The sequence below is a fragment of the Ranitomeya imitator genome, chromosome 1, assembly GCF_032444005.1.
Source record: "Ranitomeya imitator isolate aRanImi1 chromosome 1, aRanImi1.pri, whole genome shotgun sequence".
Taxonomy (NCBI): domain Eukaryota; kingdom Metazoa; phylum Chordata; class Amphibia; order Anura; family Dendrobatidae; genus Ranitomeya; species Ranitomeya imitator.
Genome location: NC_091282.1, coordinates 420,415,040 through 420,437,085, shown reverse-complemented (window position 1 = coordinate 420,437,085; position 22,046 = coordinate 420,415,040). Strand labels below are relative to the sequence as shown.

General features: G+C 39.5%; 1 protein-coding gene across 3 annotated transcripts in view; it reads left to right on the top strand.

The window, feature by feature from the left end:
* The window catches only part of PCSK5 (proprotein convertase subtilisin/kexin type 5), a 748,165-nt gene that overhangs the window by 142,256 nt on the left and 583,863 nt on the right, over positions 1-22,046 (top strand). For all 3 annotated transcript variants that reach the window (XM_069763164.1, XM_069763172.1, XM_069763182.1), the window contains exon 3: positions 6,153-6,266. In XM_069763164.1, the coding sequence (XP_069619265.1) occupies positions 6,153-6,266 (114 nt within the window). The remainder of the gene's footprint in view (positions 1-6,152; positions 6,267-22,046) is intronic.

Below are 22,046 nucleotides of genomic sequence, written 5' to 3'. Positions count from 1 at the left end.
TTGAGCACCTTGAGGGTTTAGTTTTTAAAATGGTGGCATTATTGGATATTATCTGTCACATAGCCCCTCAAATTTACTTCAACTGTACTGTGGTCTAAATTGGTTTTGTAAATTTTGATGGAAGATTGCTGTTAAACTTTTAACCCTTCTAACGTCCTAGCAAAAAAATTGTTTCAAAAATAATGCTAATGTGAAGTAGATGAAGTAGATATATAGGAAATGTTAACAATTTTGTGTGGTATAACTATCTGATTTAAGGACATAAAAATTTAAAGTTTGAAAATTACTAAATTTTCAAATTTTGGGGAAAATGTTTGATATTTTCCTAGATAACCACGAATAATTACGACCCAAACAGTCTCGGAATCTCTGGGATATGTTGTAGTGTTCCAGAGTTATTACACAAAAAGTGATGCAAGTCAGATTTAAAAAATGCGGCTCGTCATTAACATGCGAAGTGGCTCGGTGCTTAAGATATTTAGGCCAAGACTTCGACTTGGCCATTTCAGAACTTTAACTTACTCTTCTTTAATCATTCTTTTTTAGAATGACTCGTGCTTTTCATCGTTGTCATACTGCATGATCCATGTTCTCTTGAGATTCATCTCATGGACAGATGTCCTGACATTCTCCTTTAGAATTTGCTGGTATCATTCAGAACTAACTGTTCTATCAGTGATGGTAAGGTGTCCTATCCCAGATGTAGCAAAACAGGCCCAAGCCACCCAAAATATAATCCTACTCTACCACCACTGTGCTTACAAATTGCATTAGTTTTTGTATGCTGTAATGCAGTGTTTTCTCTTCTCTGAATATACTATAATGATGAGCAGCATCAACAACTCTTCTTTTGAGGTTCTCAGAAATCTCTTTTGTGTATACCATGATACACTTCCACAAGCCTTCAATACAACCCTGTTCATTAAATGAAACAGGTCACCCACTGTCACATCTCCACTAATGATGAGCGAGTATACTCGTTGCTCGGGTATATTCTTGTTTTGACCCTGTCTTGTTTTTGACTATTCTTACTGATCCTGATTTTGTCCTTGACCTGACCTTTCGACTCTGATCCTGTCTGGCGATCATTCCTACCTCTGGAAAGCAGCCCTTCCATGGTAGCATTCCCCTGGGTCCTATTGTAAAACCAAATATCTTTACAGGGTTTAAAGGGTATTAGGATTTCTCTGGAGCCTGCAAGACGGAGTGGCTTGTGCCAAATCTGCCCGAGGCAGCCTTTGTCATCCCATTGAGTGAAAACACAACACTCTAATTTCACCTTCAAATTACCTGTAATCCTAAAAGTTTCTATACTTTTGCCAAACATAGTCATGTGATATTGGATCATTTTCTTTATTTAAAAAAATAACAGTCTAACATTTTTGACTAATTGTTTGATTTGGTTCTCTTTCTCTACTTTTAGGACTTGTGTGAAAATCTCATGTTGGGCACGTTGGGAAAAGAGAGCTGTTTCAATCATAGTATAAAGATTTTTTTGAGCATTATTTTTTTTGTCATTTATAGCCAGTTTATTTAATTAATATATATATAATTAAATATATTTAATAAACAGTATAATATATTTAATTAAAAATAACCTTTTTATACACTGGTGTGGGAGTTGGGAGGTTAGGAAAATAGTCCCTAAAATAAACTGTTGACTGAACATACCGATTACAACATTTACATTTATCTCCTTGGGCCTGTATGTAATTTGCTTCAATATTAGCTGCTGGTTTCTTTACAAAAAGTGACTAAATAAGTGACTGCAACAAAGCCTCTTGAATGGAATAATGATATGTTTTATGAAGGAGAGAGGTCATGTGAACTGGGGTTGGAGCTTGTATTTTTCTTTGCCTGTACACATTGCTAATTGAGTCCTTGAGCAGAAACACGTTTTCAGAAGTGCGTTTGACCTATAGATTTAGCGTTTCCATTATTGTAGACTTCTTTAAAGACATTAGCTTGGAGTTCTGTACCCTGGTGTGCATGCTCTTTATGCTCTGAAAAATACTTTTATTCTGACAATGCTGTGTCTGAAAGCTTAATTGAGTGAATCATGACAAATAATCACACGGCTTTGAATTATTATGTTTCCTTTTGGTCTGTCCTCTGTGAATTTGCTCTTTGAAATTAGTTTCAGGCTGTGACAGAGAGTTAACTATTTCCCTGAGATAGCAGCTACCAGTTATTCTACAGATGAATACATATTTGCTATTTTTTGGATTATTGCAGAACTGCTTTATTTTATTGAAGAGGTTTTCCTATTACATATACTGTAATTATTACCTATCTACAGAATTGGTAATAATGTATGATCACTGGGGGTTTGACCCCACTTGAAGACAACCATTGCTGAAAAGTTCCCTGTGTGAATAAAGTGGCCACATCTCCATTGACGTCTATGGGAGCAACAGTTTCTCTAGCTTCATTAGTCCTATAGAAGTGTATGGAGGAGTGGAGAGGCCACCTGCATTCTTCAGGATAATGGGGGCCCAGTGGTCAGATCCCCAGCAATCATGCATCTATCACATAGCTATAAAATATATATTTATTGAAAAAACCCTTTAATCTGTGTTCTCATCTTTAAAGTTATTTGCTCCTTGACTCCCCAGTATCAGCAGTATAAAGTGCTTAATGCAATATTTTGACTTAAAATCTCTTAAATAATGACCGTTTGTTTAAATCAAAGTATTAGTGAATAATTTATTCTTTTTTTTTTTTTTTTTAATTTTTGGCAATTTTTTTTTAGACTTCTATTTCCTGTTCGTCTAGGAAATTCACATGAATATTAGCAGTAATAGACCAACTCAGACCCTATTTTTTTGTATTGAAGCATTCAATGAGCAAGTGCAGAGGTCAATGTGAAGCCTTGTCAAATCGTATAAATGAATAAAAAAGAAAGGTTGTGTCAGTTCACCCATTAAGGAGTCCGGAGAACGAGAGACCAGCAGTGCCGCAGGAAGAAAACTAATCGATAGTAGAAAAAAGTGAATCCAGCTTCAGACATCCCATGTAAAATGTAGAAAATGTATTGAAATAATATTAAAAAAGAATTGAATAACAGCTGTTGTTCAATTCTCTTTTAATACTATTTCAATACTTTTTCTACATTTTACATGGGATTTTCAAAGCTGGATTCACTTTTTTTTTTTTACTATCGATTTGCCAAATAGTATGTACCAAATGCTAGGTTGTTGCACATAAAGAGAGCAAAATGTGGCAGTAGGCCACAGTATAGGTGTGGTGTGTACATTTGTCAAATTGGACTAGTAAAATAGGTGTGCAAAACAGATATGTAAACTTAAATGTCTACATTTTTTTAAACATTTTTATTTTGTTTTGTTAACAAAATTCAACGTCCTTCCTGAAAATAACATAAGATATGCTAGGTAGATACATGTTCAAAAAATTAGTACGGTACCTGCAACAAGGTACTGTATTGATGTGGCATTTACAAATTTACAGATGCTTGCAAAAGTATTCACCCCCTTGGCATTTTCAGGTTACCTCACAAAATGAAATTTTAATGTTTTTTTAAAGGTTCATGTAAAGAACATGACTGCAGCCCTGGACATTTGGTTTTATTTTTTATTTTGAAGCAAGTAACAAATAGGACAAAATAACTGAAAACTTCTTCCCCTTAACCCCTTTCTGACTTTTGGATGTACTATCCCATCAAGGTCGTCTTGGCCCCTATGACCACTGACAGGGTAGTACGTCATAACCAATCAGCCGCGCTCTTGGGGGGAGCGCGGTCGATCGCGGCCGGGTGTCAGCTGACATCTGGCACTATGTGCCAGGAGAGGTCACGGACCGCTCCGGGCACATTAACCCCCGGAACACTGCGATCAAACATGATTGCAGCGTTCCGGCAGCATAGGGAAGCATCGCGCAAGGACGGGGCTCCCTGCAGGCTTCCCTGAGACTCTCGGAACAACGCAATGTGCTCTTGTTGTTCCGAGCATCTCCTCCCTGCAGGCCCCAGATCCAAAATGGCCGTGGGGCTCCTTCCGGATCCTGCAGGGAGGTGGCTTGCAAGCCTGCAGCACTTCCTGTCAGATCGCTGATCTGACACAGTGCTGTGCAAAGTGTCAGATCAGCGATCTGAGACTATAGCATGATGTCCCACCCTGGGACAAAATAAAAAAAGTAAAAAAAGAAAATATTTACTGTACATGTGTAAAAAAAAAAAATCATAAATAAAAAAAAAATGTATATATTGCTCCAATAAATACATTTCTTTATGTACATAAAAAAACAATAAAAGTACACACATTTAGTATCGCTGTGTCCATTACGACCCGACCTATAAGTGTCCCACTAGATAACCCCTTCAGTGAAGACCGTAAAAAATGAAAATAAAAAACAAGGCGAAAAACAATGCTTTATCATCATACCGCCGAACAAAAAGTGGAATAACACGCGATTAAAAAGACAGATATGAATAAACATGGTACCGCCTAAAATGTAATCTTGTCCATCAAAAAACAAGCCACCACACAGCATCATCAGCAAAAAAATTAAAAAGTTATAGTAATCAAAATAAAGCGATGCAAAAATAATTATTTTTTCTATAAAATAGTTTTATTGTATAAAAGCGCCAAAACATAAAAAAGATATAAATGAGGTATCGCTGTAATCGTACTGAACCGAAGAATAAAACTGCTTTATCAATTTTACCCAACGCTGAACGGTATAAACCCCCCCAAAAGAAATTCACGAATTGCTGGTTTTTGTTCATTCTGCCTAACAAAAATCGGAATAAAAAGCGATAATAAAATTTAATGTGCCCGAAAATGGTACCAAGAAAAACGTCAACCCGTCCTGCAAAAAACAAGACCTCACATGACTCTGTGGACCAAAATATGGAAAAATTATAGCTCTCAGAATGTGGTAATGCAAAAAAATATTTTTTTGCAATAAAAAGTGTCTTTTAGTGTGTGACAGCTGGCAAACATAAAAACCCGCTATGAATAGTAAATCAACCCCCCCTTTATCACCGCCTTAGTTAGAGAAAAATAATAAAATAAAAAAATGTATTTATTTCCATTTTCTCATTAGGGTTAGGGTTGGGGCTAAAGTTAGGGTTGGGGCTAAAGTTAGGGTTAGTGTTGAGGCTAAAGTTAGGGTTAGGGTTGGGGCTAAAGTTAGGGTTGGGGCTAGAGTTGGGGTTAGGGTTTGGATTACGTTTACGGTTGGATTAGGGGTGTGTCAGGGTTAGGGGTATGGTTAGGGTTGGGAATAAGGATAGGGGTGTGTTGGGGTTGGGATTAGGGTTAGGGGTGTGTTCAGGTTAGGGGTGTGGTTAGGGTTGGGATTAGGGTTAGGAGTGTGTTGAGGTTAGGGTTGGAGTTAGAATTGGGAGGTTTCCACTGTTTAGGCACACCAGGGGCTCTGCAAACGCAACATGATGTCCAATCTCAATTCATACAATTCTGCATTGAAAAAGTAAAATGGTGCTCCTTCCCTTCCGAGCTCTGCTGTGCACCCAAACAGTGGTTTACCCCCACATATGGGGTATCATCATACTCAGGACAAATTGGACAACAACTTTTGGGGCATGATGTTACTCTGGGCAATATGCTGGGAAACCATTGGTCATGGCTTTTATTTGGATGATACTTTCGGGTACCACCTACCTAAAGATAGTATGAGATCTATTAAACCACTCATTTCATTGCAATTTTAATCTCTAATGGCAGTGGCATTTTTCAATAGGATAACCTAGCAACCTAGCGCTGCACAAATTGTTCAAGAATGGTTTGAGGAACGTGAAAAAGAGTTCAAAGAATACAAAGAATTCAAGGTGCTGACCTTCACTTCCATATTCCCCAGATCTGAATTTAAATAAGCCCCTATAGATTGTACTGTTAAAATAAGTCTTAGCTATGGAAGCCCTATTTCACATCTTATAGAATTTAAAGGATTTACTGCTAACGTCTTGGTGCTAGATACCACAGGACTCCTTCAGAGGGCTTGTAGTGTCCTTGCTGTAAAGGGTCAACTTAGTAATGTTATATGTAGTTAAAAGTATTAAACTAACTACCATAAATGAATGAATGAATGAATGAATCCAACATGGAGTGCAATATTCACTATTTTATGCACAATTTCTTTAGATTAAATGAATGGCTCTCTTTTCTTGGCAGGTGGAGTGGATAGAACAGCAGATTGTTAAACGAAGGACGAAAAGGGATTATAAAGTTAGTAATATTCATTCTGCCTATTTCAACGATCCCAAGTGGCCAAGCATGTGGTACATTGTAAGTATTTCAGGAAAAAAAAATTACCTTTCTTAATATAAAATGTATGACACTGCTAATTACTGCTGTGAGAATTTACAGAAACACGTATTTTATGTAGTAATATTATGCTTTATTAATTTGCTGCTAAGCATAAAAATGAGTGATTGGCCTGCAAATTTATCTCTTGGAAATTCCTGAAGTTAAAGGAAACCTGTCACCCCGAAAATCGCGGGTGAGGTAAGCCCACCAACATCAGGGGCTTATCTACAGCATTCTGTAATGCTGTAGATAAGCCCCCGATGTTACCTGAAAGAGGAGAAAAAGACGTTAGATTATACTCACCCATGGGCGGTCCCGCTGCTGGTCCGGTCGGATGGGTGTCTCTGGTCCGCTGCGGCGCCTCCCATCTTCATTCCAAGACGTCCTCTTCTGATCTTCAGCCACGGCTCTGGTGCAGGCATACTTTTTGTGCCCTGTTGAGGGCAGAGCAAAGTACTGCAGTGCGCAGGCGCCGGGCCTCTCTGACCTTTCCAGCGCCTGCGCACTGCACTACTTTGCTCTGCCCTCAACAGGGCAGACCAAGTACGCCTGCGCCGAAGCCGTGGCTGAAGATCAGCAGAGGACATCTTGGAATGAAGATGGGAGGCGCCGCAGTGGACCAGAGACACCCATCCGACCTGACCAGCAGCGGGACCGCCTCTGGGTGAGTATAATATAACGTCTTTTTCTCCTGTTTCAGTTAACATCGGGGGCTTATCTACAGCATTACAGAATGCTGTAGATAAGCCCCTGATGCCGGTGGGCTTACCTCACCCGCGATTTTCGGGGTAACAGGTTCCCTTTAAACGTATTTCTGGTTAAAGTATGATAATACCTTAAAAAAGCAACACCGTGACGGAGCTGTAAAAAAAAGTGCTAAACTGCCATATTTGTGTCTTAATTAAAAAAAAATGATTAGGAAAAGGTTTCAACATATGCTTCACTCTTTGCCTTTTCTTTCTGTAGCATCTTTCGTCATGCAAAAAAATATGACTTAAAGAAAAAAATAGTCTGTATAACCGTAATAAATAATCCTCGTTGCTGATACTCGCAAGCACATTTTGTGTTTTAAAGGGAAGGTATCATCAGAAAATGGCCCATTATTTAAATTAAGGTTTTTATTTTAAACTTTTAAACTTAAACTTTTAACCAGTTCAAAACTGGGCCATTTACTTCCATTCCTGACCAGACAATTATTTGTGTTTTTCCATGTATTCTGTCTAAAGAGATATATTTTTTTTTGTCGCTCAGAATTAAAATAATATTTTTTACTTTTATTTCATGATGCATTGGGCTTCATGTTAGGGCTAGCGGAACGCACCAAATACAAAGACAGATAGAGTATGGTGCGTTCGCAGCCCGGGGTCCACCGTGCAGAGATGGAAACTGCTGCCAAGTAATGACGGACTATATGGCGGTACTCATAAGTATACACACGTGGGTTAAACTTCACCCAGCGTGAAGAAAGCGATCCTGTTGCGTCACAGGATCGCGGTACCGCACATAGAGCGCGAGCAAGTAGTCAGCAAACTCAACCCCAACTAGGATTGAAGTCCGATTAGACCCTTGCTGGCACAACACCGCAACTGGGTGTGTAAGGAAGCTGAATAACAATATTAGGGCACAAGAGTGAATGCGGTGCCGCACTGACGAACGCAACTAACCACCCAGGCTTGGGTAAGGAAAGCACAGAGGAAATGCACGGCGCCGTACTGGCGGTCACAGCAACTGGACGCTGAAATGTGTGATTCGTGCTGTAGGATAAGTCGGGCGCTAGATAGCAACCATACACCTTCCGAGAACAGACATTCAATAGGGTAGGGGTATCCAAGGACGACTTGCACTCACAACAAACACACATATGCAAATGTACACTAGTGCATGGCCGTGCGGTCATGCGCAGTTTATATAGTTGCAGCACAGGAAGTGGCCACAGAAACTTTGCCCTTCCAAGACCTGCCAAGAGGACCAATGGAATGTGCTGCAGGGCCTGAGCACATGACCCTCGATCTCCAACGGGAGATCTTGCCCTGGGCATGCTCAGTGTGTGCAGACAAGGACTTAGTCCCAGAGAAGTCCGCTCGCTGCTGACCAGCACTGGCTTTAATGGCAGAAGCTGAAGAAGCAGCAGTAACTCTCTGTACAGAGTGAGCCTGAGCAAGACGCTGGGACCGACGTCCCTGCTGAGCAGACTCCACTGCGGCTAGATAAGAATGGGAGACCGCAGCGGAGATGGCTCGAGATTCCCCCTGTGCAGAAGCGGGAACTCGAGACCTAACACTTCATTTTTAGATTATTTTTATACTCTTTTTATTTATTTTGACTATCAGTGGGAAAATAATAGTAATGTGTGTCTGTTAATTAGATTTTACATTTTTTTATAATGATAAAGAACCATAAAAATACATTATGAAATTTCTTCCCCTTTCTGTAACAATTATTTTTATATATCAGTACATTTTTTTCTATGGGGGCACAGCTAGTAACAACAATTTGGATTGGCAGTGGCTTTTTTTTTACATACTGTATTTTTTATTTTTTTTTTTTCCAAGGACCCGGCAGCTCTTGCTCTGTCCCTAGGCCAAGTGATCAGATGATTGCTGTGTCAGGAAAGGAAGTGTGATTAGTACTTCCTATTACAAAATTCAAAGTGCGTGTTCAGCACAGTGTATACAGTGCAGCAATTGTAAAGGCAAAGAGGCTAGTAAGCAGTCCCTGACTTTCCTATGGGAGCTCAGCCGTGTTTGACAGCTGACCGCACACTCCCGCTGCTGCAAGATGTTGTGTAGGCTCTACTATGCAATGCCATTTTAGAACATCACTGCTGAGTTGCAGAAGTTTAAAGTCTATGGGAAGTCTGAAAGTAGTTAACATTTTTTGTCTTTTTTTAACATCACAATCTGTATTAAAAATAAAAAATATATTAATCTTGCAATTTACACATTGGCCTTTGGGGCTTTTTAAACTCTAACTTCCTGTTGTTTCAGGAAACAACGCATGTACATTCATCACTATCTTTTTTGTTGAGCTGGCTTATGAGCCCATGCAAAGGTTATTGTGAAGGGAGGGGGAGCAGGGTGAAACTCCAAAATCTGTTGTGAATTCCGTTCTTGGTTGTAAGTAGTATTTTTGTGAGTTCTGCTCTTGGGCTCCTCCTGTGGTCTTTAGTGGTATGACTGCTTCTTGGATTTAGCTTGTCAGCTGTTTCCTTTGATTGTCTTTTGGGCTCGGCTATATTAGTCTGGCCTTAGCCCTCATTCAATGCCAGTTGTCAATTGTCTCTGCCTGGAGTCATTGCTCTTTGGATTGTCCTGACACTCTGACCAAGTTCTGCAAAGCTAAGTCTTTCCATGTCCTTTGCAGTTCACTTATTGTGGACTTGTTGTTTTGTACTGTCTTGTTTTTTGCTCATTTGTCCAGTTTATCAGTATGGATCTATTTAGCTAAACTGGAAGCTCTGGGCAGCAGAGTTTGCCCTCCACACCTTTAGTAGGTGTGGAGATTTTTGCATTTCTCTGCGGTGGACTTTTTCTAGTTTTAGAGCTCTTTTCTGTACTTTCCTTTTTAGCTAGAAGTGGCCTCCTGTGCTCAATCTTGTTTCATACTACGTATGTCATTTCCTTCTCCTCTCACAGTCATTACATGTGGGGGGCTGTCTTTCCTTTGGGGATTTTCTCTGAGGCAAGATAGTTTTCCTGCTTCTATCTTTAGGGGTAGTTAGCTCTTAGGCTGTGACGAGTTGCCTAGGGAGCGTTAGGAGCAATCTACGGCTGCTTCTAGTTGTGTGTTGAGCTTAGGGTCTGCGGTCAGTATAGATACCACCTGCTCAGAGCTAGTCTCATGTCGCTCCATAATCACCAGACCATAACAAAAATCATCCACTGTGATTGGTGGATTATGTGTTATAGTCAGTGTATAGAAGTGTTACCTGTCATTGATATATTATCTCCGATGTTATGGATCTTTGCTGAAAATTCTTTCTGAAACCACAGGAATTATGGGTCTAAAAATGCCCCTGTGGTCAGTGTGAAAATTGGAAAACTACTATTTGTTTTTTTTGTTTTTTTATAAACATGATGTTATAAAAAAACAACAACAAAAATTATTTAAAAATATGTGTAAAATCAAAACCTGAATTACACAATAGGTAATTTTCTGATTTTTCAGATGCTAGCTTCCCTGTAAAGGATATGAACATCTTTGCTGGCAATTTGTTTAGTTATTTATTTAGCTAAAACTAGTTTTTTACCATTGAGTTTCATTAGAAACTGGAACTATTTGGCTACTACCTCCTCTATTTTTCTCTCTACATGCAGTCTCCAGTTACAGATTAATTTGTCATTCATAATTGTGAACTGTGATTAATAAAAGTTTTTACAGTTAAACTTTAGTGCTCTTTCCAAAGTTACTTGCTTAATTGTGACTACGGAGCACAGGACCTTCTCACTTATCACAAGAAGCATGATATATTCCTTAGGAACGTTGCACGGTGTGTAGAATTATTTAGCAGTAACGCTGACTCTGGATGCGTTCTTATCATATATTAGTATTTGCCAATTTCTACTCTGGTAAAAAAATACTTTGTAAAGCAATATTTAATTTAAATTTCATTGTTGAAAAGTGTCATATTGTAAGTTATAGAAAAATGTCTGACATAGAGAAATGGTTGACATTGTGAATCTATATGAATTCATTAATTTAAGCTTGGAGCCAATGGGGGCACATAGAAGATAAAACGTGATTGGCGCGTATAATCTGTAAGCAGCCAGAACATCATGGCGTCAGTCATTTCTGGAAGGTAGAAAGACTGCGGTGCCCTTGTCATATTCCTATCTCAGCTTTCAATCAGCAAGTAGAACTGAAGCAGACACAGAAGTGTATTTTACATTTTCATATAAATGGCATGTCTGCATGCATTAGACAGTGATCACTTGGTGTTACGCTGTCACACATCGGTTTCACAATTCGAGTTTTTTTACTAACCTTGATGAATTCTATCAGAGATGTCAGGACGGTGCAATCTAGTCTGAGAGGAGAGACATTTCTGTGACAATAGAGACGCTGTGCTTTGTATCTCGGGCCAGACTATCACAGGACTATGGCAGTCGATTGCTTTGGAATGAATAAATACAGATGTAACGCTATTGAACAAAAGGTAGACATATCGTTTATCGTAGCGCATGACAAATGTCGAGAGGATCAGCAGGCAGGCGTTAAATGATTTCCTCTTCCAGCACATTTCACTGTGTGCATTGTCTTACATTAGCATTCTCCCATTATGTGAAAGTTTTATAGAGTTGTAAAAGGTGTGGGTCCATGACAAGTTGTATTCTGAAATCTATGAAGGAGCACAGAAAAGGTTTTGCATCTGATAGATGTGAAAAAATATATTTCTAGACTTTTACAAAAGCATGTCATTGCTTATGGGAAACGTTGCTATATTTTCAGTTTTAATGAGAATGGAGTTTTACTTTCCCTGCCAACACACAGTTATTGACTCATCCCTCTGAATGAGCATGTATGATGTCAAAGTTTCCAAAGGAGGAAAAGTACTGCCCAGAGCAGGGGTAGACATAGCGCATGTGCAGCCTATTTAGCTTCACGGGGACCCATGGGGGACAGGGGTCCAGTGTGTTTTATCTTCTTTCCTTCTTCAACTCGTGACATTGGTGCATGGGCCCTCTCTCCACTGACAGCTCAGGATGTTGGGAAAAGGGCCACCAGAATATGTCTCTGCTAATTAGATGCCTTTATATCTAGTTAATAAGGAATTTGCATTTCTTGAAGTGTGGTCTTCCATTGAAATCAAAAAGGAACCTCCAGCATGGTAGACTTAGAAGGGAGCCTTAAGTAGCCTACTTTTGTGGCTCAAAATCAGAGTGATTTTATTTACGATGAGTGCGAGCCCTAGAGCTCTGAATGATATTCTTCTACATTACAGCTATAATGTATTAATATACAGAGATGTATCTCTATATACTGGTACATCCATATACACCTGTACATTAGGAGCAAAATCATAATCAGAAATGCCGTTTTTCTCTAAACAGAAAAACTGAAAAACAATTACAATAATCACATTTTAAAGGAGTTTTTTAGGCTTTGGACAAATATTTGCAGTCACTCTATGTGCACTCTGTCATGATTTCATTGCATTCCCTGTGCGAGTAGGAGGTCACGTGACTGTTAGGGTACCGTCACACAGTGCAATTTTCATCGCTACGACGGTACGATCCGTGACGCTCCAGCGTCGTAACAATATCGCTCCAGCGTCGTAGACTGCTGTCACACTTTGCAATCTACGACGCTGGAGCGATAATTTCATGACGTATGTGCGATGTAGAAGCCGTTGGTTACTATGCGCACATCGTATACGATATATGTTACACCATGCAATCATGCCGCCACAGCGGGACACTAGACGACGAAAGAAAGTTTCAAACGATCTGCTACGACGTACGATTCTCAGCGGGGTCCCTGATCGCAGGAGCGTGTCAGACACTGCGCTCTCGTAACTATATCGCTCGAACGTCACGAATCGTGCCGTCGTAGCGATCAAAATTGCACTGTGTGACGGTACCCTAAGTATGTAATCTGAATATTTGTGATTAAGTCCCGACAAGATTCTCATCCAGGTTTCTCAATGTGCTGTTGACAAAAATGGATGAGAATCTAGTTGTCATGTGACCACAATTATGCAAATTATACGTGGTCATGTGATCACCCAATCATGCTGAGAATACAGTGGAATCTGAAGAGTATATATATACTCATAATGACTATAAATTTGTCAAAAACCTGGAAAGCCCATTTAAATACACTTTCTAAAAATAACCATAAAAAATCAGCAAATAGCATCAACCCATACAACTGAGCCGGCTGTCAGTTAGTGCTGGGGCATGGTTACAGCTGTCGCTCACTATGTACTGAGCAGTGACTAAAGCCGCGCCTCTAAAACTGAAAGCCAGAGGCTGCCAAAAGAAATAACGTTCATTTTCTCTCAGTTGCCGGGCTTTCAGAGCTCCATCTGCACAGCTTAAAAGACCATTAACCTGGAGATTAACCCCATATCTGCAGGTTAATAGTGTTTCGGGACATCATAGGTTCCATTTAATATACACTTCTCGAAAAAATAAAGGGAACACTTAAACAACAGAATATGACTCCAAATAAATCAAACTTCTGTGAAATCAAACTGTCCACTTAAGAAGCAACAGTGATTGACAATCAATTTCACATGCTGTTGTGCAAATGGAATAGACAACAGATGGAAATTATTGGCAATTATCAAGACACTCAATAAAGGAGTGGTTCTGCAGGTGGGGACCACAGACCACATCTCAGTACCAATGCTTTCTGGCTGATGTTTTGGTCACTTTTGAATGTTGGTTGTGCTTTCTCACTCGTTGTAGCATGAGACGGACTCTACAACTAACACAAGTGGCTCAGGTAGTGCAGTTCATCCAGGATGGCACATGAATGTGAGCTTTGGCAAGAAGGTTTGCTGTGTCTGTCAGCATAGTGTCCAGAGGCTGGAGGTGCTACCAAGAGACAGGCCAGTACACCAGGAGACATGGAGGGGGCCGTAGGAGGTCAACAACCCAGCAGCAGGACCACTACCTCAGCCTTAGAGCAAGGAGGAACAGGAGGAGCACTGCCAGAGCCCTGCAAAATGACCTCCAGCAGGCCACAAATGTGCATGTGTCTGCACAATCGGTTAGAAACCGTCTCCATGAGGATGGTCTGAGTGCCCGACGTCCACAGATGGGGGTTGTGCTCACAGCACAACACCCTGCATGACGCTTGGCATTTGCCACAGAACACCAGGATTGGCAAACTCGCCACTAGTGCCCTGTGCTCTTCATAGATGAAAGCAGGTTCACACTAAGCATATGTGACAGACATGACAGAGTCTGGAGATGCCGTGGAGAGCGATCTGCTGCCTGCAACATCCTTTAGCATGACCGGTTTGGCAGTGGGTCAGTAATGGTGTGGGTGGCATTTCTTTGAAGGGCCGCACAGCCCTCCATGTGCTCGCCAGAGGTAGCCTGGCTGTCATTAGGTACTGAGATGAGATCCTCAGACCCCTTGTGAGATCATATGCTGGTGCGGTTGGCTCTGGGTTCTTCCTAATGCAGGACAATGCCAGACCTCGTGTGGCTGGAAAGCCTCAGCAGTTCCTGCAAGATGAAGGCATTGAAGCTATGGACTGTCCCGCCCATTCACCAGACCTGAATCCAATTGAACACATCTGTGACACCATGTCTCGCACCATCCACCAATGGCACATTGCACCTCAGACTGTCCAGGAGTTGACGGATGCTTTAGTCCAGTTCTGGGCGGAGATCCCTCAGGAGACCATCTGTCGCCTCATCAGGAGCATGCCCAGGCATTGTAGGGAGATCATACAGGCATGTGGAGGTCACACACACTACTGAGCATCATTTCCTTGTCTTGAGGCATTTCCACTGAAGTTGGATCAGCCTGTAACTTCATTTTCCACTTTGATTTTGAGCATCATTCCAACTCCAGACCTCCGTGGGATATTAGTTGTGATTTACATTGATAATTTTTAGGTTTTATTGTTCTCAACACATTCCACTATGTAATGAATAAAGATTTACAACTGGAATATTTCATTCGGTGATATCTAGGATGTGGGATTTTAGTGTTCCCTTTATTTTTTTGAGCAGTGTATCAATAAGTGTGAACACATGTGGCTTCCCGTCTTTTTTACACATCTCTGGTAGAGCAGTCTTACAGACCTGCAATGTTACTAACTTGTTAGAAGTTAGTATTCTTCAATATATCACACAACCACTTAATAATGTTTGTATAGCGCCATCATATTTTTTACGGACCTTTGTGTGATCACTGTGCAGTGCGGAATGATGGGCAATTAGTAGAATATATTCTTTAGAGTTAGTGTGTCGGGATTGCTTTTGACTAGTGATCAGCATGTTATGGCTAGTGACAGTCTCTAATGGTACACAGTTGAGCCACATTGAGTGATAGGAAGGATTTTGTTAAAATAATCCGTTGTAAAGCATTGTTTCTTTAAATGATTTTTGCAGCATGTAGGAAGAAGAATCTTTCCCCTTCAGTGGTTTCTTTCATCCTTCATTCGGGGTTTCATACTGTTATCTTGATAGGTTTTCACAGGTGGACAAATAGTACACACTTCAATACTATAGAGAATTTTACAACTGATACATTGTGCCATCATGTCTCATTCTCACACGTCCACAGCATATACTTTGGGAAATACGATTTGTTTAGTCATTCAGTATTCACTTATTAACTTTTCTGGCATTTTAACCAGTAACAAAAAAAAAAAATCTTTTATCCATTGCTGTATAGTGGGAACTTCATAGGGCAGGAATATTTTTTCTTGTGAATCAAGACTCCATGTCAGTAGTTGTAGCCAGTGCAATAGGTTCTCTAATTAAGATAATTCTCTTCATAATGTGAAATATGATAAAATCTTAGTATTAACTATTTCCCTCCTCAGCCAATTAGATTTATGCATTTTTATTTTTTCCTCTCCCTATTTAAAAAGCCATAGCTATTTTTTTGCACATAGACATATGATGGCTTGATTTGGGCAGAACGGGTAGTAGTTTCCAAAGACACCATTCATATTAGCATATAGATTAAGGGAAAGTGGCAATAAAATTCCAAGTGCGCTTTTTGGGTTTTATTTTTATGGTGTTAATTATATAGCAAAAATGACCTAAAAAAATTGTTCTGCAGTTCAATAAAATTAAAGTTACCAAATAATAACACTTTTTTCTTTACTATTTATTGGATTTAAAAAAAAATGTATAAAAAAATAGCTTATTAATCTATATGGGAGCTTGTTTTTTTTTTGCATTGCAAGCTAATGTTTTAATTTATGCAATTTTGGAGCGTATTTTATGCTTTGATCATTTTTCACTGCAATTTTTTAGTGTTATTGTAGTTACAGAATCATTTTGATTCCTTTTCTCGTTTACCAATCGGTTTAATTAATTTTCGTAGGTCAGACTTTTTGAGCATGATGCCTAATTGTTTTATTACATTTGCTTTACTATTATTATACATTTATGTACATTTTCTTTCTTTATTTTAATTTTTTTTCTATTTTTAATTAATTTCTAAGTCTCCTTAATGCAAATTGCCTCTTATGAGAAAAAGAGGACTTAAACTCTATAGCGCCACCTGTTGGAAGTAGCGATATTACAAATCACAACCAACCCTTTAACGAGTCGAGTAATATGACTTAGGTCCTCTTTTTCTCATGAGAAGCAATTTGCTTATTTAATTTCCCAGAGGAGCTTTGCACGGCGAATAAGCCTCCTTACCTTGACAAGCCAGCTGGTATGTCACTCTCCATAAGAGAAACGTTACCCCTTAGACCTAAGTCTCCTTAAGGCACTTGAACCTGTGATTATCATCTATAGTGAAAATCAGAGTTTTCTATGACGTCTAGCCACATGAGCCACAAGAGATCGCCAAAGAGCCACAAGAGCCAGGCAAGAGAACATTCAACCAGTTCCCCGGCTATTAGTAACTCATCAGTTCCCTGCAACTAATGTTTGGGCTGGATAGCGGCGCTTTACTGCCACTGTCAGTGATTGGTGGCGGAACTTAAGAGGTTAACAGGAATGATCGATGGAAGCCCCACTAATAGAGGTAGATGTCAGCTACATAATACATAAGGCATCTGTTTAGGTTTGGAGCTGTTTTCCAGAACATATGAATAAAATACACAGATGGCAGTACCTTAATAAAATGTTCCTCATTTACTTTTTTGAGGTTCCCAGGTTCATTTTTGGGCATGTATCGCCACAAACTTTGATCTAACATATATTATTTCATAACCATGAGGTAGTAGTATAATAGATCATAGAATGTTAGAGTTTGAAGGGACCTCCAGGGTCATCGTGTCCAACCCCCTGCTCAATGCAGGATTCACTAAACCATCTCAGACAGATGTCTGTCCAGCCTCTGATCTCTGCAATGCTTTTTATTCCATTTATTAGATCCATAATTGGACCTTGATTTGTGGTGTAATCAGTGATAGTTAATAACTACTATGTATTCATATTTGATATATTGCTATGAACCTGCCCCAGAAAAGTTCGCCTTTACATATTTGAGTCCTACTCTCTTAACATGATTATGAAACTGTATGACCCCGAAGTCCAACCTCGGCTGTAGCTTAACAACTGTAGTATTACTAAATCTAGAAAATGTTGGTTAAATTGGGTATGTTAATTCTAGAAGTTGAGGGAACTTTGGAAATCCATAATTCCTTCCAAACGTGAGTTTATAGAGTGTTTAAATGTCAGAAATTGTACTCGGGAAGTGGCAACTGACCACGACTTTTTCTATCAGTTTTCTAATGCCAGGGTCAGTTGGTCATTGTTTCTGGACTAGCCACAATTTAAAACGATTGGAAAAATCCCACAGTGGGTATCATAAAAATGTTTGACTTTCATGCCTGGAGTTGTGGGGAGGTGTGTGGGGATGCCTCTATATCCCTGTACCCATCCCCTCTCTTTTTCCCCTTTTCCACTCATTATTTCTTTTTTACTTTAGGATAATGTCATGTGTTTAGTTTGTTAATAATTGTTTGAATTATTACTCACTACTTAGAAATATTGCTTCCTTGATATACAGTATATAGTCACCTAAATCCTGTTATCAGTGCTGCATGAATCACACATGAAATATTTGCCTTATGTGCTGTACTTTTAGATATTTGACCATTGACAATGAATGTGCTGGTTTGTTATATTTACACGTAATATTGCACATTTATCCATGTAAAAGGCAAGGCTTTTTTTGTTTCATACTGTTATCTTAAATGGCAAAAAATCAGTTTAATAGTGAACATTTTTTTTATTGGTCAGTCTTAAATTGAAATGGTAAATCTATCGGTCGTTAGGACACCTGCCCCTTCCTAAACCTGACCACATATTCAACATTTCTGGGGCATAAAAAGTGTAAAATTATAGCACAAATTTTCTACACCATAAAATATTGAGCATCTATTCCATAGATATAAAGACAAATAAAAGGTCAGTTTGTCAAATATCATGGAATGGACCCTGTCACCTTAAACTAGAAGTCTGATTTGCAGGTAGCATGTTAAAGAATAGGAGGAGCTGAGCAGTTTGTGAAATATGATTTTGGTAATTATTTACATACACAGGGCCGTCTGGTGGATGCTCTTACTCACAATGTACAGCCTTCTCTCTATCAGTTTGCAGACAGAAATACTCCACCCATTAGACATAGAAGCCCAAAATACAGTTGTGCTCAAAAATTTACATACCCCGGCAGAATTCTTGCTTTCTTGACCTTTTTCAGAGAATATAAATGATAACAACAAAACTTTTCCTCCACTCATGGTTAGTGGTTGGGTGAAGCCATTTATTGTCAAACTACTGTGTTTTCTCTTTTTAAATTATAATGACAACCCAAAATATCCAAATGACCCTGATCAAAAGTTCACATACCCTGGTGATTTTGGTCTGATAACATGCACAGAAGTTGACACAAATGGGTTTGAATGGTTACTAAAGGTAACATCCTCACCTGTGACCTGTTTGCTTGTAATCAGTGTGTATGCATAAAAGCTGAGTGAGTTTCTGGGATCCAGACAGTCTATTGCATCTGTCATCCAGCCACTGACATTTCTGGATTGTGAGTCATGGGGAAAGCAAAAGAATTGTCAACGAATCTATGGGAAAAGGTAGTTGAACTGTATAAAACAGGAAAGTAAAACAAAAAGGAAATCCAAGGAATTGATAATTCCAGTCAGCAGCGGTCAACCTGTGATTAACAAATGGAAAATCAGGGGCTCTGTCAAAACAAAACCACGGTCAGGTAGACCAACAGGACTTTCACCCAACCACTAACCATGAGTAGAGAAAAAGTTTTGGTGTTATCATTCTTATTCTCTGATAAAAGGCAAAGAAAGCAAACATTCTAAAGGGATATGTAAACATTTGAGCACAACTGTAAGCTTAAATTACAAATTAAACTAAAATATATATAGAAAGAGAGCGTAATATACCATTTCATCAGCTGTTTTTTTAATATGTAGAATAATTGAAACAATTTCCTCAGGGTAAATAATTTTGATTACCTTGTCATTTAAGTTCCTTTAAACCAGTGTCGTGTTTTACCGGTCTGGTTGGGGATAAGCAAGTGCTTAATCTGATCTTCGTGCAATAAACAAGCATGCAACGTCAGTCCGCTGTCGTAAGAAAATGTGCAGTTACCTGCAGTTACAGTGCTAACATTGATGTATCTATCAAATGCTGTAGTCATTAACCTAATATTGGTAGGGGTTCCTTATGATTAATGGGACATTCTAGTTTTCAGTAAAATGTCTAGTTGAAAAATACCCTATGGCAGAAACGTGTAAATACTGTTTGGATTGAGCGCCACGCACACATAAATCATCAGTTCTGTCTCCATCTGGAATGCAAAGCTGGATGAATCTCAAGAACTGACACAGCAGCAAACACTGGAATTGTCACAATGTCATTTTTTATATTTTCTGTGCAACATACATACAAAGGGAAGACATATACAAAGAGTATGTGAAGTGTTATATATAGTGGCCAAATTGCGAGAAAGACAACTTGCCAAATGATGTAGATATAGTAAAGCTAGCATGTTTCCACTTTGTTACCACTCTTACTGACTGCTGGTGTCTGACTACTGCCACGTGTAATATATCTTTGTAAATAGTAGCCACATTGCTAGTTAAAGGGGCTGTTTGTAGCTAAAAAAACCCCTTGTTTTTAAGGCCAAAGATGTTATAAAATAACACATAATAATAATCTTTATTTTTATATAGCGCTAACCTTTACAGTTACAGTTTTGCGCACATTATCATCACTGTCCCTGATGGGGCTCACAATCTAAATTCCCTATCAGTATGTCTTTGGAACGTGGGAGGAACTCGGAGTGCCCGGAGGAAACCCACGCAAACACGGGGAGAACATACAAACTCCTTGCAGATGGCTTCCAAGGTGGGATTAGAACCCAGGACTCCAGCGCTGCAAGGCTGCAGTGCTATCCACTGAGCCACCGTGCTGAGGTCTACTCATCTCCTGTCCTGCACAGGCCATTCTGGGGGTCATGTCAGCAGCAGATTGATGACTGTGTCACCATATGTCACAGGACCTCTGTGATTGGTTACTGCTGTCAAATGACGTGAACAGCACATCTTCAGAGAAACTTAAAATTACATGCTGTTCCAGTCACTTTACTGCTCAGCTTCCAAAGCCAACCAGTGTAGAAACCTGTGCTGGATTCTTATTTTATAACATCTTATGCCTACAAAAAATATGTATTTTTTATCTTGGCTACCCCTTTTAAGAGCTGCTGATCCTTATCGATAACTCCTTGACCAGATACCCTCTACAACATAGGTCCAAGAACTTGAGTGGGGCTGTATTGCAATTTTCTCATTTTCTACACACCAAGTAGACTGGATGGGCGCTATCTATGCAATCTGCTTATCTGACCTCAATCCCTTTTTTCTCCTGATTGACAAACATCACATAGTTTGAACTACTACAAATCATAATGGTAAAACAAATATCCCTTTAAAGCACGGTGGCTCAGTGGTTAGCACTGCAACTTTGCAGCACTGGGGTCCAGGGTTCAAATCCCACAAAGGACAATATCTGCAAGGAGTTTGTATGTTCTCCCCGTGTTTGCGTGGGTTTCCTCTGGGTTCTCCGGTTTCCTTCCACACTCCAAAGACATACTGATAGGGAATTTAGATTGTTAGCCCCAACGGGGACACTGATGATAATGTCTGTAAAGCGCTGTGGAATTAATGGCGCTATATAAATGAGTAAAATAATTAAATAAATAAAAATAAAGGTATTTTTCAATACGTTTCATGGCGCCAACCCTTGAAAACCCCTGGGTTTGAATTTAAGAGTGTCTTATGGAGTACATGTGTGACAATTTTGGAGTCACTGACAATATTTAGATCACCAATTAAACATCACCTGTACCTATCGTAAGAAACTCTGCTTTGGTTTCTGGTTGCGGCTCTCATTTGATCCCCCCTGGAATTGGTATTTAGGTTCTGGAGGGATGACCTGTCAGTGACCATTAGCTAACGGTTATAACAATGCTTCCTTCATATTGGGGTCTTGTCTCACAACATCCATAGCCTGTTGTAGTGCTACTCCGATGCAGTGTCACCATGAATCTGATGTTGTCATTCCATAGAAGAGTGATAGGGGACCCAGGAGGCCAGTATTGGGGAAATTTAATAGATTTGCAATAGTAAATATATCTGAAGTTTTGACTATTTCCTTTTCCAGTTCTTAATCCATTTTAATAGCTAGCAGTGGCACCATTTACTATATGGAAAAATAGTATTAGATTAGATTAGATTGCCGAATGTTGACAGAATGAATAGACCAGCTTAAAGGGTATTGTTCCCCTTTACATTCACTTTTTTACCAGAAGTGTTCCTTGTCTATGAGTCCATCATAGGTTGTGTGAGAGCAGGCACCCCTCTCGATCTGTTACATCGGGAAAACAGGCAGCAAGTATTCTGTTCTCCGGTAGTATTAACATTGGGAAAATGTAGTATCAGATAATATTCATTGAAATTAAATAGCTATTTCCATAATCATTGGCATACTAGGACCTCCAGAGAGCGAGGTTGTGTGTTGCCGCTCTCCCCTCCAGCTAATAAATGGTGCATGTTGTCTTTGGAGCCCAGTGTGA